Raw genomic sequence first — 16,995 nt, 5'->3', positions numbered from 1 at the left:
ATTAATACGATGTCAAAGCAATTGTCTGCAGCCTATATTCAACAACAAGAAGATGCAGAGTATCGAAATTTCACTGCTAATCGGATATGAAGATTTCTAAGTAGGTAGAGCGGCAGCTTTTTTTGGCATGACGTCAGTTGGGGACAGAATTACCCATTGACACCATTTTAATGACGCGGAACCCGGATTCACTTGGAGCACATAGTTTGAATTTCAGATGCCAATAACCTTTCATCTATATGATATAAGTCAATTTGTTAAGCGAGAGAACTGAGTAGTCAAATTTGACAGAGAAGTATGTCAATTTTTGTGCGAGTACACAACTGATATGCTGACGACAACTGATCCAAGCCTTGTGACCCATTAATAGTTGCCTATTGTTCATTTCATACACGAGTCATCCAACATAATGACTTTTTATACCACAACTTGAGTGCGGCAAAACGTGTTTCGTAAATGAAAAAGATTGCTACGACTGTCCTAGTAGAAAGTATTTTAAGTGGCATGGATACCTGGAACGATTTGAGTGGCCTAATATATGTCCTTCCCTTGTAGCCTATTTACCATCATAGACTTTTAACGATGATATGTTAAATGTCTTATTGAATTTTACTAGGTGAAAGGTAGCAGGCAAGAAAACCTGCGGCCCGAGCAAGTGAGTGATCGACTGTGACACGATAGGACACTCGGCAGCTTGCATAACTATATACGTGTGAAGGATTTAATAGCTTTTGTATTCGAATACTCTCTCCTAGTCTCGAAGAGTCCGTCCGAGATTTTGCTGGGTCACATAGCGGCTATGTCACGTCTATCGTATAATAACTAAATCCACGTCCTTGTACACGCCCTCATAAACAATATACGGGATAGAGGAAACTGTTTTGACCAAGTGCGATAGTGCCGCGCCATATAAGAACCATAAGGACCACAGTATGGTCAAAAAAACATATCTTGCTTTACGATGATTGGAAATACACTCGCTTATGGCATACATTACAACGCTGCAGATCTTGCTATGTGGACGGCAGTCTCTCCTTCGTGTGTGTGAATAAATGAACTCTTGCACTTCAAGGCCATCTTCCCCTATTCGGATTGGCCTAATGGCTTTTCGTTAGAACTCGACGATGTTCAATCGACCGTGATCGTTCGTCGTTCGCACTGTGAAGCAGCCATACGCTTTGTACACTAGTGGGTGTACACTGTGTGCAATTAACCGGTAAATGAGTACATTCAATATGATACATATTCAATCTTTGCTGATCGATCCACCCGTAATTAATCTAGTGATTAATTGATAACAGCTAGATAATCAAGTTATCCTGCTTGACAAAGAAATGCGCTTGCCCGAGCCATCGATTTGACAACAAGTAGCAACAATGATTAGCGCAATAAGAACAACAGGTGGCGCCAGCAATAACGTTTCTCCCCTTTTCTCCTAAAATACGCACCGAGAGGTCCATTAACTAGCTTCTTTTATACTAATTTTTATCTGATGAGGCAGACGATTGCCTTCTTCTGTTTAGCATTGGGGCCCCCATTTTGGCAATCATGTGGAATGACAACCCCAATAAAATAGTGAGACAAATGTTACCCACTTCGGCATTTCCCGTTGGCTTCGAGAGTGTATCCTTTTGGGCAAATACAATAACCTGTCGTAGCAGTGGTAAAGACGCATTCGTGGTTTTCCAAGCAAGGAGTTAACGTTGTGCAATTTTGACCCAACACTGCAACGAAACAACGTACCATTTGGTTAAGCTGTAGTCTTTTTGTAAACCCTAGAAAAAAAAACACTATTATACTTCACGTATGCCAGTAGCAAACGATGTCCTTTACATCGTAAGAAGGCTTTACAGGCTTTAACAGGTAACAGGCTTTAACAATGTCATTTCAACCGAAACATTCTCGAATCGATTCTAGGGCCAACTTACAGACACAGTAGTCTCCTTCGCGCTGAAATGGTGGGTGACAACCACATCGGCCAGTCTCGTTTCTGAATGTCTTGAGACACACCGTATTGCCAACGCAGTCTTCGTCCTATTACAAATTATCGAGAGATATGGCGCGAAAAAGGTCATTTCAAATAGTTATTTAATTTAATTAATTATTGAAAGCTGTCGAATGTCCTTCAACACTCAGGCTTCTCTTTGAGCCAGAGGAATATCTACCTCGTATTAAGTCATAAGCTTTCTTAGACTATCCTGATAACGTTATTCCGTGACTAACAGGTGTATAGCACAGGTCTCAAACGTCGCTTGTTACATCACTGATAGGATCCTTTCTGAATAAGGTTGGCATTATCATTGAGCGGGCATCGTACTTGCGAATCGAAATCTGAATGGATACTAACTAGGTGGAAGGTACTCAACCTATCGACACTCAGCAGCCCGTGAAGTTTGTGCATTATAGCCTAGTGTCATATTGTTAAATCGATTTAACAACACGATGTTATAAAAACAAAAGAAAAAGAAAAAAGCTTTTCATTCTCTAATAATAAGAATGATTCACCTTTTTCTAATGTTGTTTGTGAAAGCTATCCCGAGAGCTTGGTAGCCCGTAAGTAAACGCAATAAACGGGATCGTCTAGTTCGCATAATGCTATTAAGACCGATGTTTGTATGGCGGGACCAGGGACCGAATAGCGTAAAGGCTTGGTCGTCCCAAGATCACAAACTATGTGTGTATAGAGAAGCAGAAGATGCGTTATCTATTTTAAGAATGTCGCTCGCGTTTTTCTAGCACACACATATAGACCAATAACAAACAGTTTTACCTTTCGACACTCGAGAGCCTCAGGATGGCAGCAATCATAGGGATCACCAATATAGCCTGCAGGACATTGACATTGGTACGAGCCATCAAGATTCTGACAGAAGGCGTTGCGTCCACATGGCTCGCGCTGGCGAAACTCTGTACATTCATTAATATCTGCCAAATAAAGATACAATGATAGCAATTCAGAACATATTTGATGCGCTTGATACATGCCTTAGAACTTCGACCTGCCCTAATCAGCTGCTGATAATAATGTTACAAGGAGGATCGCCAAATTGGAGGCCAAATAGCAACGATCGCAAATCGATCTCCTCTGATTTCAAAGTACAATGCATAGAAAGAATTGCACTGTTTAAACTGCATGTAGTGATGATTCTAGAGTCCTAGAATAGTACCGCGTTTGCAAGAAGCATTCACGTAGCCTGCCATTAACTGGTATTCTTCCCCGGAAGGCCAATGGTTTGACACCTTAGGACACATTTATTGACTATTGTCATATTTAGATGAAAGCGTCTTGAAGTGAACAGTGACCTGGTCCTTTTACTCATTCATACCTCTGCAACGTCCGAGTTGCACGTCGAACGTGAATCCCCTTCGGCAAACGCAGTCGTTTCGACCATCGATGGCAACACATTCCTCGTTTAAACTGCACGATTGGGGCTTTGAGGGTGAACACGCGTGAACGACTTGGTTCTCCTAGAAGCGGTAAATAATAACGACACATAGGGCAGTGAGAAAAAAAACCCAAGTAATTACTTGCATATGGTGTATCGGAAAATATTTTCCGAATTCAGCCAAGTCACAGCAGGGAATGACGCATCGAAGTTTCGTGCAGAGTGTGCACAGTCGATGACTTATCCACAAATGCTGAATGCATAATGAGTGCTGAGTACTTGCCTTGTACAGACAGCCTGCATAGGGATCCCCTGAGGCGCCGTGAGGGCATACGCATTCATATGATCCTGGAAGATTTCGACAAACTGCGCCGGGACCACACGCTTTTTCCTGGGCGTGACATTCGTCTATATCTAAATGGCGCAATCCACAAGTTGTATAGCATATCGTTAACATATCGCAACTCCCTACATTGGAATAGTTGAATTTTTTAGAGAGCTCATTGAGTTAAGGTCACGTAAAAAATGGACAAGCTTCCCAACTATATTTTTTTATTTACAATATGCATAATACGTATTTATAATAATCAGCATAGTTAACAATAACTTGCAATTATTCTCTAGCACTAACCTACACAACCTCCCAATGAGTTTGAGTGGCCGGTGTATCCATGTGAGCAAACGCACATTGTGCCGTCGTTATCATCCAATTCGCAGGTAGCGTGGTTACCGCAGAAAATTAGATCGCATGGATCTGCAAGTAAACAGACGTTTCTTAATATATACAAATCAGCTAAATTCGCATCTTGCACAAATGAGGCGTTACGAATTTTCATCGTCCGAGGAAGGCAATATAAACTGGGTAAACAAAGTCTAGGTTCCATCTAGCAGACGCAATTTTTCTTGCTTTCTCAAAATCAGCGAAGAAAACCGCTTGAGTGTATTTCAGGAGAAATGAGTTCAGAAGGAAAAACTTTTTTTAGTTAAAAAAAAATCAACGCTAGGCGGTCAAGTTCTTGTCCTTTTAGGGCGACAGCGCTGCGAGACTGATGAAGACGTTAAGCAAATGACCTTAAGCAAGAGCACAGTTCGTTAATGGCGCCATTTGGCGTTTTAAGATCGGACACGTTGGGACCCGAAGGACAAAAACGCATCGCTGTAATCGAGGAGGTTTTTTAAGAAAAAATAAAAACTTAACGGGGCATAGTTCAATCTCTACCGTGGAATTTAGTCAAAATGGCTCGGGCGTAAGGTGACAATAGTGTTAATAATAAAAGATATACATCTGCTACTATCAGGTACCCGCTGAAAATTAAACGATGAACGCAGCGCACTATCTGAAGCTCCTCAAGCGGCTCATGCATCATTAGCACGGCCAGCAAAATCACGTAGCCTGATTACTTGATGACAACGCCAGACTTCAGCACCATGCCTCACTTATTTTCTGAATTAAGCGAAGGAGTGTCGAACGTTGATTTCAGTCCTCTTTTTCTCCCGATACAAGTCCGTATTATTACGGGACTGCTCATGTTTTAAAACGGGCAACTATTGGGCAATTGACAAAGACCGATTTACATCGAAAAGCCCTAGACAAAGAAATTACATATAGGAAATGGATAGTAAGCATATCACTATTTAAGGTCTATCCGAGGGCCGTAAAGAAGAAAGGAGAGTACCTCTAACACAAATTGAACAATCATCATTTCATACAAACAGTTATTCAAAATTCGTTGGATTCGCGTACAAGAGCCCGATACAATATATTGGTTACACATTCAATATGTAATCAAAAACAACGAAGTCTAAAAAAGATCTTTCAAGAAACCCATTTTGCCGTCATAATGCTCTAAGCTAATTAACTTACTTTTGCATTCTGGTCCGAAATTCGGAGCCATGCAGAAACATTGGCCCTGTCGACAATCAGAGTGTCCGGGACAGTCACTGCGGGACGAGCAGATTGACAGAAGAGCGCATCCGGTTCCGTCGTATGCATTTCCCGTGTGACCGGGCGGGCACTGGCATGAGAAGTTTCCTAAAAGAAATATACGTAGGACGTAAGTAAAATGAGTCATAATCTTTCCGCAGGTGCCGAACGTCGCTCTTCCATCATTGGGGATTTCAATAAATGGTCATTTGCTGGCAAAAAAATAACGATAAACAGAGAATTTTCCAGCAAATCGTTTCACATAAGCCTCGTCTACTATTTCAATCATTTCGAAAGCTGTTCGTGCTCGTCGAGACGTGTTGCGTCTCTCAAAGCTGTGACTTGTTATTTAGCCGATTTTACGATTTAGTCAGTGTCTCTGCATCGGAAAGTTGTGTGAAAGCTGATTGGCCACGGACGAACTCTTTGCTTCTATTGTCTATGGGTGGACTTTACGGAACTTGCTCTGTGCTGCTAATCTGAGTTGCCTCACCGAAAAAAAACTTTAACCTTAATGTTATAGAACTAGCAGAGGGAAAACTTATAGACAAGCAACAACTGAATGATTGAGATTACTGTAGGCTGTCACGAAATTGACTTGATACGGATGGGGGTCCCTACCATAAAGACCTTGACGTAGCGCATGGACCTAATTCAAGCAAAGACCCTGACCCATGCGCTAAATCTCAAGTATTCTCTTGTCAAGGGGATAAGCTTGCGAGCGAGCTCATTGGATCACTAGCTGTTCGCACTAATATAGTATAGTGACTATCGAGAGACGAAGCACTCTTATCCAAAGTTGTCTGTGCGCTTGTTATGTCGCAGACACAAAATAGAAAATACTGAGCTATGATCATTGCGTACGGTGGAATAGCACTATTGCAATGCTAACAATATATACCTGGCGCAAGGCGCCGCAATCCGACGAACACGACCCGAGAATCTATCCAGGGAACAAATAGGCGAATTGAAGGTTCCTCAAGGGTATCCGAAGGGGATCCTCCGAAGTATCCGAGATAGTTCGAAACGAACGTCATTTATCTGGGCACTGAGCTACGTCGCACGCAAGTTCTTGCTGAGGCAGTCCGACCACCACACGGAAACTGGAGACTTTAGCAATCGCTACTTGGAGAGTTCATAGAATAGTATCGAATCTCAGATTACCCAAAAATGCTAGGGTTAATTCTGGAACGTGCCAATAAGTAAATATCCGCATACTTGAACAAAGACTATCCAAGCGTGTCCACAACAAAGCACTCAGAAGCACAGAAGAGCATTCGTATACCTTGCAGATGAACGAGAGGTAAAGATAGCAATGGCGGAAAGGCCACTCCGAACAGCCGGAGTAGACGTTAGGCAAAACAAAGTCGATTACTGGCAACGATCCACGGACCACCACTTAGCTTATCGTGTCGACTTTCAGGTGCGAAGGCGCGTTCAGTACTGCTAGCTACTTTTTCAGGGAATCCGAATGCTCGATTTCTTTAGATCCGACCGAAGGCTTTACGTATGTACCAAAAGCGAAGAGCTAATTTGGTGGTTTGATGGCAATTAACCAGCACCTTGTGGGTACACGCTAACTCTTTCTATAGACTGCTAGATTTTTATTGCTGTTGCGAGGACAACAAAGTGGCGATATGATTGACGATGAAGGAATAACAACAATTTCGGATTCTATCAAAAATACGGGCTCATCAGATATGACTAAAACCGCTTAAACGGTCACGCCACACGACTGAACTCAGCTTTGAAGGGCGCAATTTCCACATGTGCACACTTTCTGGCTTGCGCGAACGGTTTTCGAGGTGATCGGGAAAAGTAGACGAGGTCTGCGTTGAAGTGTTGATCAGCAAATGTATTGTTTGTGCTTTGTCAAAGTTACCACTAATTATTCACGCAAATGAGCAAAGAAAAAATAATTGCTGATACACGGTACTTGCGTGTAGACCTGAATTAAACAGCCTGTTTGACTCCAACAAACGACTGGGTGGAGCCCACCACTGCACGTACAAAAACTAAGCTTACCAGGAATATTAGTACATAAAGCGTTTCGTCCGCATTTTCCGTTTGGACCAAAAGCTGTCGAGCATTCATTGATGTCTGCAATCGAAAAATAAACGTGTTTACCTTAATTAGAGGATAAAGTTCATCTGAACAGGTAACCTAGCATCGTAAACCTATTTCAGACCCCTTAAAGAGCAAAATTGTCACAAGGCTTTCAACTGATACTAACGCGGTTCTAAATAAAAATACGTCTATGGTCACTCATAGCAATGTACTAATCTATATTGTAGGCAAATATTCGTACGCACCAGTGTGGATTCAAGGGCAAAAATCATATCATATAGTCCCAGTAGAAGCTGGGCTTGACGTATATATTCAATATAAAATAACTATTGTTATAACTACTATAATAATAACTTTCTGATAATACGCATGCTAATAGAAAAGCATACCAGAACACTTAATGTGGCCATTTCCGGTAAAGCCTGCTGGACAATGACAGGAAAAGGATCCTACTCGATTTGTACACAGAGCGCCGGAAGCGCATGCGCCGTACGGGCCGCCCAATAAGCACTCATCGATGTCTTCGCATTGGATAAATGGGTTGCCTGACAAGTGATTAAAATTTGGTTAAAAATTGATACCCGTTTCTTGGCCTGACGAGATTGCCACTTTTCGCAAAAGATTGCCCCTGTGCCCCTGCTACTACCGTATCCCAAAGGAATAGTATCACGGGTTTGAAATTGACAACGTGACACGAAAAAATAATTCATTCAACTAAGAACAACAAATAAAACGTATTTCTTATCTGAGCTAATTTATTTCCTATAATTAAGATATAAGATTGATAATTCAAATTTGTGCGGCATGAATTATGTATACTCTATTTTATTACTAGCTTTATTTTAAATGATATTATAGATAACGAAAACAAGTCAGCGAATTACTGTGGGATTCCGCTGAAGTATTGGTCAAGTAGTAAAATCAAAGGGACTTTAGCAGTCTTAAGTGTTTATATGAAGGAAGGCATCGTATGAGCCCGGAAAAACTTTCTCGTGTGTTTCAATCAATTTGAGATAATCACGCTGCGCAGAATGCGGGGCGATTCAATATTATACACAACGAAATTTGTATGTATTGTTAGTCCCATAAATAAATCGTAAGAACGAACGTTTCGTATGTTGCCATTATTTGAAAATAGTGAAAAAAAAAAAAAAAGAGCTATCGAGTTGTTTATTCTAGCTGACCATGTCCTATAGTGGTAACATGTCCATATCGATCTATATACCCGTAAATCCAGGTGGGCACGCGCAATGGAAGCTCCCAGGGACGTTCGTACAGAACGCGCCTACGCCGCACAAACCCGACGGACCATGTTCTATTCCGCACTCATTTACATCCACACAGCCCGCGTCAATATCCGACGGATTGAATGTAAAACCTACATCAGTATCAAATCTCGATTAGAATCGTAAACGATAATCATTTATGTTACCAAACGATAAGCCTTGGCAAAATACAGCGCTTGGGTTTGAACGCCTCGCTACAAATGTTCACCTAGCTAATATATAGACATACATATGGCATAACGTCAACGTTTCGCGACTGTCTCTCGCTTATAGATCAGTAATTTCGTAAGGGGCATATACACCGTAGACTCGCTACGAACCGTTCAATTCCATTTGATGATACTGCAACGCCGCATCTTTGTCACACTTTCACCTTTCGACATGTTACAACCACAAGCATAGCGCCCACCCCTACACAACTTTACATAGAATCAGAAATAATCGATGCAGTGGCCCCAGACTTATTACACTCTATTACTTGGCTATTTAATGCTTGAACGCCTATCTCCGTTATACTGCCATATAGGTAAGTACGCACGTGCGATTACATACAATATTGAAAACTAACCAATGTCGCATATACAAGCCGCTTCCCTCCCGTTCGCCTGACATGTCGCATGCGTACCACATTGAACGGCGTCGCAAGGGGCTGAAATTATCGAGGCGTCAGAAATCCATATGTGTTTTTAGTTTCCATAGCTAACATGTAATGTGAAGGGACTGGAGAGCAGACGGCCCATCGCTCTTAACATTACATGTAAGACTGGCACAGAAATAACGATACGATACACAAAAACACCAATTACCTTCGCTCTGGGTGGAACTATAGGGCAAACTATTAAGGCCAAAGAAATTATCAAGTAACGCTTATAATATAATTCATCGGTAAATTTAACATAATTAATTTTCTCGAATTAGAAACTATACAGTGCGATGTAAGTGAATATTTGAAATAAATCAAAAACATAAAATTGCGTCCATTATCTAAATAAAACTCGACGTAAGTATCCACCTACATAGGGCTTGGCATCATTTAATCAAGAGGTCGATTTTAGCGAGTCGTCAAAATCCCCGAGGAGTGTAATACGCTCCCTAGTTAACAGAAATATGTCTATGTACGGAAATATAACAACTTCTGTTTCAAAGAGCAGTAACTTAGCGTGTTTACACATGATCCGTCCTTTCCGTCAACGATGTTACTCTTTCATATAAAGCGGCTTGATAAGGAGCAACGAGATCTTAAAGCGCGGTCATTTCTAAATTACGATAACTGCATTAAATAGTAAACATTAGTTCAACGATCGACCTGCCTATATACCTTATATGCTTTGACGTACCGCTTCTTACTGCAAACATTTTCGTTACCAGCACGAAAATCTTCGGTAAGCGTCCTAGCAAGAGGCAAGCCGATTGCTAATGAGACGGGCAAGGTTGACGAAACCGGATTTGATTTGAAACAGAAAATATAGAGGTTCGATTTCACTGAACTACGAACAACGAGATTATGTATGCAGTGATTGTGTACGTACAAATGCACGCTTCCTTCGGATTGCCGATGAGGTTATCGGGACAGACGCAGCGAAATCCGCCATCTGTGTTGATGCACTTCGAGTTTAAACCGCAAGGGAATGATGATTGTGCGCACTCGTCCATGTCACGACATTTCGCCCGTGGGTCGGGTGACACCTGTGACAAAGACAGCACCAGACTCCAACTAAATAAGGACGGCATGAATAACATGACGCCAGGATAACAGCATAGGCGGCCAAGCTCAGAAAATTGGCTGGAATCGTAGACTCCATTATGGTCGTTCGACAGTCCTATCATAATGGCTTCCGGTAAACAAAGTTGCCTTTAGTTATACTTTAATTTATTACACATTATCTATTTGTTTAACCTTTTCGTAGCCGGCTTTGCACTGACAGAGGTAAGCGCCTTCGGTGTTGACGCAAACCGCGTGACGTCCACACGTACCGCGGCTGAGGCATTCGTTTCTATCGACACAGTCTCTCCCATTTGACGCAACCTAAATAAAATGGTTAGATATTATTTTTTATGGACGCATTGAGAAATAAGTGGACAATTTTAAAATGCTCAATTAAAGACAACGACGGCTTCTAATCGCTTGCTAGTTCAAGCCTTCATCATGTGATGATGCCTTTTGACGCTGATAGATAAGTTCTAAGGTTCTCGATCTCTACATTCCTCTGTTGTCTTTATGATGATAAATAGTATGGCGCTTTGATCGTCATAACGTTTGCCATTACGTCAATTATTACAGTATTCTCGGTTGTTCGACGGCCGAAGTACCTGATAACCATTCCTACATTGACATATGCCATCTACGCAATGCGCGTGCTCTGTACATTTGTGATCACCCTGGCAAGCCACTTCAACCACATCCCTCTCACAGGATTGGAGCGCATCGCCCGTGTATCCGCGCGGACACTCACATCTAAATGAACCTGGTAAATTGTAGCATAGCGAGCCATATGCGCATGTGCTTTGTAAACATTCGTCGATATCTGGAATATATATATAACAACTCGATTGAATTCAATATCTTTTTAGCCCGGATTTAACTGGGCACCACAATACGCCCCCCACACTTTTGCCCCCCTGAGAGTTATTGGTACGATTTCAGCGATTTATATTTCAAGTCGACAAAAAGTCATGTTGATCATGTTTGCTATGAGGATTAAGAAGTTCATATATAGCTATCGTGGTTTCGGCAATATGATGGTCATTTAACCTATACTTCGACCAACCGCCGCTGCACGACGGAACGCCTTGTGACATTTGCTTTTCCGTGAAAAACATGTTGCCAAATCCTTGCCCTCGTTTGTCTTCAATGATGCGATCGTTAAACTCGCACTGAAGTTCATGTTAGCTAGACTGCCCGAAAGCCCCGAAAAAATGAAGCACGAAGCGTTTCGAAATACTGCATTCAAACAAATTCGACATGTCGGTCTAACTTTACGATCTAAAAGCTTTTGCTAATTAGCAGGAAATTTGCAATGCAAACTGAAACATCACGTCCGTATTCTGTGTCTTCTTTAAGTCGTACTTGAACGTAATTACCCACCTGTACATCCGACCGCTGGATCACCCTCAAAGCCCTCAGCGCAGACGCAGTGGTATGAACCGAAGTCATTTACGCAGCGCGAGTTCGGTCCACAAACTGAAGGGTTCGTCGTGCATTCGTTAACGTCTGCGGCAATACGTCAGCAGAGATTATTGCGTCATTACTATCCTCTGATTTATTGACAAATCACTAAGCGGCCGACAATACCCCTAAAAATGCCATGTGCCTTTCTGCTTATTTAAGCATATTCGCAGCACTTAGAGAGGCGATAGCCAATTTAATTCGTCGTCCTTCTGTAACACAACGTTAACTTGCAAAGACGTACCTTGGCATCCTTTGGGTGAATAGGGATCCCCTTCACAGCCAGGTTTGCACTCACAACGATAGCTGCCGGGTACGTTACTACATTGTGTATTCTGACCGCAGGTATTATCCTAGAAAGTAGTAATGAACTGATGAAGTTATCCCCGAGAACTTGACTCTGAAAAATAAACTTTGTACGATTTGCATGGCTTAATTTTAACCACTAGGAAAGATTTTTTAGAGCTTGCTATATGCAATGATATAGCGCAATTCCATATCACGAAACATTGCGATACATTCCTCTCATTCTGTGATGTATTTCAATAAAACACATACTATTTGGTGTTGGCACTCGTTGATGTCCTGACAACCCAGTCGAGGATTACCGGTGTAGCCTACTTCACATTGGCAGTAAAAGCTGCCGGGCGTGTTATGACAAATAGCATGAACCCCACAGATAGAGCCCTGGGAACTTCCCGATGACGCGCACTCATCCACATCTATACAGCCTGTGTTAAGAATAAGATAATTGCATTTTTAAAATGCCGTTATCCTTTAATCCTGCTATTCTTAAGCGCCGTCCTGCAAGTCAATTACAGGCCTTATCGTCCTAGATACAGTTGAGCTCGTCATAGAATTATAGTATTGGAACCATGAGCCCTATGCTAGCGTAAACATTTCAGCTACCGAACCAGCAAAGGCCATTTACTAAAGCTAACATCAAAATGTAATCATTTTCTATTTATTTATCATTGTATTGCTTTCGTATACCTTTATGAGGCTGGTTTGGATCGGCAAATCTATACCCTGGTAAGCAGGAGCAGGAAAAGCTACCAATGGAGTTGTGGCAGATAGCATTGGGTCCACAAAGAGGAGCGCCCTCGCACTCGTCCAGGTCATTGCATGCCGTGTATGGGTCGCCCGTTAAACCAGGCGGGCATTCACACAAATAGCTACCAGCCGCGTTACGACACGATGCCTGTTGCATAGAATCGTAGCGTCAGTAATTGGTTAGTATAAGCATATAACTATTAATATGCTTACCTATACTGAAGCTAGAAATCGATTATGAGTTCGTATGGTACTCAAAAGGTGTTTGTTGAAATAGACATAACGAAATACCTGAATGAAATGAAATAGCTTTTGTTCCTGTACCTGATGTCCACACGCCCCAGGATCATGACATTCGTCGAGGTCGTGACACTTCTCAGTGGCGTTTCCGGTAAAGCCGTCAAGACATTTGCAAACGTAGTGACCGGGCAAGTTACAACATTCGGAGTTCTCGACGCATATAGCACGTAATTCGGGAATGTCGCATTCATTGACGTCTTCCAAAATCAGAATAAAACCAAACAAACAAATTAAAACGTACTAAATATGTGTCTCAGATAGAATATCTACTGCAAGGCAACTTCACTGCTTTTGATACGTGGTCTCCAGGGGTCAATCGAAATACTGTAACGGATTACCCCAATCCATGGGCTGTACAGGGCTGGGCAACCGAATGGGTCAAAAAACAAAATATATCTTACGAAATTGGCTAAAAGATGCGTACGATTCTTATTTAGAATGCAACTATTATGCACCAAGTTCCGTTTTCTGGGACGCATGATGGTCCAAAGCACCAAAGCGACATGTTTATAACAAGTGCGAACAAATAAAGGGATCGAATCTCCAAAAAAGATCACTGCTATTAAGATCATTAGAGAGTGCCAATCTTCCAAAAGAGTACTATTATATTACATATATTTCGACCGCGGCCTTTCCTCTGTACGCAAAGACGGCGAACATCCGGCACTTCTCCCCGCGAACGAAATTTTGCTTTTCGTCACGATATAACACAGAAGAACGGCCTTGAAGCGTGTCTAGTCGTTGGCGCCAAAGTTCAACTCGACTCATGACGATTTCCATTCTTTGTTGTACGTTTGCTCCCATGCGCGCCGACCTCTAGCAACGGTAGTTACTGTACATAGGTCGTATGAATGTTTTTTGTTTCGGTTAAATAGCTGCTATACTTGGAATTACGAGGTGAGGCGAGATAATAGTTTATATATATATTTTATTATAGTTTTAATTAATAGTTTATATATAGGATATTTCTACAGTGAATCAAAAGCAATTTCGAACACATTGGCATAAATTAGTATAGGCATCTGTCAGCGCATATATTGTCCAAAATCGATAACAGCTAGAGCTGGTTCACGCTATGCTTGCCGCCAACCGCAATTTTCGTCCTTTAGTAAATAAGCCCAGATTCGCCACTTTTGCTTTCGTTAAGCGGACGGTCGATCGATTATCGCACACAATGAGAACCAGGGCCGGTTGGCACGTATACCGTTACGACCCTTCAGCCCAGATTCGGACGAATGTCCAACCTATAAAAATACTGCCGTTGGACGTGATTGAATCACGCTACGGACCCTTAACCAGTGCTGGCTATACAAGATGCAGGATTTAGCCACAGTAAAACGCTAAAGACTATTGTTCAGGTTCGTTGTATGGGCATCAGACTTTCGTCTTAGAGGTGCTCCTTTTAACAAGACTAATTTTATGTCTATTTATATTTACGACCTATAAATAGGAAAGTTACATGTGGGTAGTTCTGACTAGTGGCTTCTACAAGGTGTATGTTGCCAAGGATTTACCTCGTCACAGAGAAATAGGCATCACTTGTCTGATCAACTGTTTGCCTTTGATGGTGATTATTTGTCGCAAATCGATAACTAAATAGGCAAACTTACAAGTCGTGACTAGTATCGATACTTAGCGCAACTTGTCGACCGAAAATTTTCGACATCGTGCGTTCAATCACGCGCCGAAGTCGCTGCAGAACTACACGAGCGAACAGCCACGAGCTGTACGTGTACCTGTTTTTCAGCGGCAAAAAAAATACCCCTCACAAAAACTAAATATATATATATATAGCTAATAAACGTAGCGTCGTTGTGACGCTGAATAACTATAGAAAGCCATTTGCATAGCACAGGCAGCTCAACGAATCAAACTCTTGTATTTCCATAATAATTCATGATAGTAGTGGTAAAATAATTAGCTTAGCAGTCAGTCAGTCACTAAAAGCTAATATTACTAGCGGCTAACTACAATGCATTGCTGGATAAAAGACAGTTACGACAAAGGTTCTCTTGACGGCATGATTTTCGTTCATAAATGGCTATTGTTTACATAAGGACATGTATAAGCGAACGCGCATTAAATATAAAACTATATGTTATTATATGATGATTGAAAACAGTTCCTCATACATAAAAAACAGTCCTCGCTCATAGAAGCGGTCAAGTAGAACTGCCTTTGGGGTAGTTTAGGAAGTTCTCCCTAAATAAGCTAAGGTTGATCGACGGAAAAACGCGCAACGAAAAGCTAGCTCATTTACCATACAGAGTGGCAGTTATCTATGATCCTACTGCTTCGAACATTCTGGGGGCACTTTTCGGACATTACATACTGTCGGTTGTTATTAAAGCCCCCACCCCCGACCCCCCACTCCCCAAAAAAGCTGTTTTAAGCCGCCGTCGAGATAGCAAATTGCTCCGTATTACAAAGTGCATCGAAGCAAAGCCAATCTGGAACCCAGCGTTGCTTTCTCTTTTCGACCCAATAACAAATTAACGATACTATGGATATTTTTACCAACTCGGTTAACGTGCGAACATTTTGCCTTTCAGAGGTAATTTATTTATATCATTGCATACAGGCCCAGACACGAATTGCCTTAATCAAATGATGCCGCGCGTAGTCATGCTCTACGCGGTGAAAGACCCGACCGGTTAGGGAATGGACACACGTTATAACTACGCCTTGTATAGTGTATTATTGATACGGCAAGACGTGAAACGAAGAAAGAATACGGTTTTGAGGTATGGTGTCACTTTGTCGAGTATCATCTTTGGTATCGTTCTTATTTTCGACTGTAGGCAAAATATAGCACGAGATACTCGCCTTTCTTAGAATATGGCCAAACGAGCTACCCTGAAAGATCTTGAAATTTGCCAGGACAGATCATTGTTGTTGACGTTATTTCAATGGTGGTCGACGCTCATGGGTTCGAAAACGTCTAGCCAAAATGGGATACGAATCCTGAGCATTGTACCGGTACTAAGTACATTAATCCAGTAATTTATTTCATATCTATAGATATTGCCCACCGCGAAAATAATTCAAAGTTGCGATGTTCACTAGAAAATTTGCGTGCCGTCTTGCCGTCACTTCTATTATGTTGAACTATTAGTGAACGCATTAGCCATCAGTCGAAAGTATCGCCAGTCAGAAACATTAAGCCAATAACTGTACCTTGTACCTGCTTGTCCTAAAGGAGAACTTCTCATGGATTCTCAGATATTTGTAACCCAGCGTTTCTGTAGGTGTTGTCGTTTTTCTGATAAAGCGAAAATTAATCTGCTACTAATTCACAGCTGTAAACAGCAATTGCCCTTCACGTAAATAGTGGAAACACTTTGGAAATCGCATCTGAGCGTCTACGCCCGCTTAGTCGGGGCATTTGCACGTTCCTTTAGTGCAGGGCTCGTGTTGAAGAACAACGTTGAGCCTTTACTGTTTCTTCAGAAATATGCACATATGACATAGGCTTGGGCATCTGTCCTTGCATGCATCGGTGTGTGTCGTGGTTGAATGAAAGGTGAGTCTTGTATTCCTCTGGGGCTGTTTATTATCTAGCTTGCGTTCGACATCTTCCCTAGACTTCGTCATGCTGTTCCCTGGCTAACAAGCGTCGTGTAAATATAATTTTACGCATATTAGTTTCAATCTGGCAAAGTCAATCAACGACGATGCCGGCGAAGGCGACTACGGCAGCAGGAACAGAAACGGCGGCGCCCTGCTCATTTGAGGTTATGACATAAGAACTGCTGGATCACTGCGCTCAGGCACCCCAACGAGCGCCCAAAGTTGAGTTGACTAAGTGGCCAG

General features: G+C 41.9%; 1 protein-coding gene across 4 annotated transcripts in view; it reads right to left on the bottom strand.

Moving 5' to 3' along the window:
• The window catches only part of LOC111253451 (uncharacterized), a 129,366-nt gene that overhangs the window by 48,630 nt on the left and 63,741 nt on the right, over positions 1-16,995 (bottom strand). For 3 of the 4 annotated variants that reach the window (XM_022812824.2, XM_022812825.2, XM_022812826.2), the window contains exons 7-25: positions 13,207-13,379; positions 12,823-13,030; positions 12,388-12,560; positions 12,074-12,182; positions 11,749-11,874; positions 10,974-11,188; positions 10,561-10,689; positions 10,193-10,349; positions 9,232-9,312; positions 8,603-8,755; positions 7,767-7,922; positions 7,336-7,410; positions 5,251-5,418; positions 4,018-4,140; positions 3,670-3,800; positions 3,327-3,468; positions 2,771-2,925; positions 1,929-2,034; positions 1,596-1,724 (exon numbers count right to left, since the gene is read on the bottom strand). In XM_022812824.2, the coding sequence (XP_022668559.1) occupies positions 1,596-1,724; positions 1,929-2,034; positions 2,771-2,925; positions 3,327-3,468; positions 3,670-3,800; positions 4,018-4,140; positions 5,251-5,418; positions 7,336-7,410; positions 7,767-7,922; positions 8,603-8,755; positions 9,232-9,312; positions 10,193-10,349; positions 10,561-10,689; positions 10,974-11,188; positions 11,749-11,874; positions 12,074-12,182; positions 12,388-12,560; positions 12,823-13,030; positions 13,207-13,379 (2,709 nt within the window). Of the gene's footprint in view, positions 1-1,595; positions 1,725-1,928; positions 2,035-2,770; positions 2,926-3,326; positions 3,469-3,669; positions 3,801-4,017; positions 4,141-5,250; positions 5,419-7,335; positions 7,411-7,766; positions 7,923-8,602; positions 8,756-9,231; positions 9,313-10,192; positions 10,350-10,560; positions 10,690-10,973; positions 11,189-11,748; positions 11,875-12,073; positions 12,183-12,387; positions 12,561-12,822; positions 13,031-13,206; positions 13,380-16,995 lie in introns of those variants that run through there. The other variant, XM_022812830.2, reaches the window with a different exon arrangement.

This window comes from Varroa destructor, unplaced genomic scaffold (assembly GCF_002443255.2).
Source record: "Varroa destructor unplaced genomic scaffold, Vdes_3.0 BEIS01000006.1, whole genome shotgun sequence".
NCBI classification, from domain to species: domain Eukaryota; kingdom Metazoa; phylum Arthropoda; class Arachnida; order Mesostigmata; family Varroidae; genus Varroa; species Varroa destructor.
This window is presented reverse-complemented; position numbering and strand designations above follow the sequence as displayed.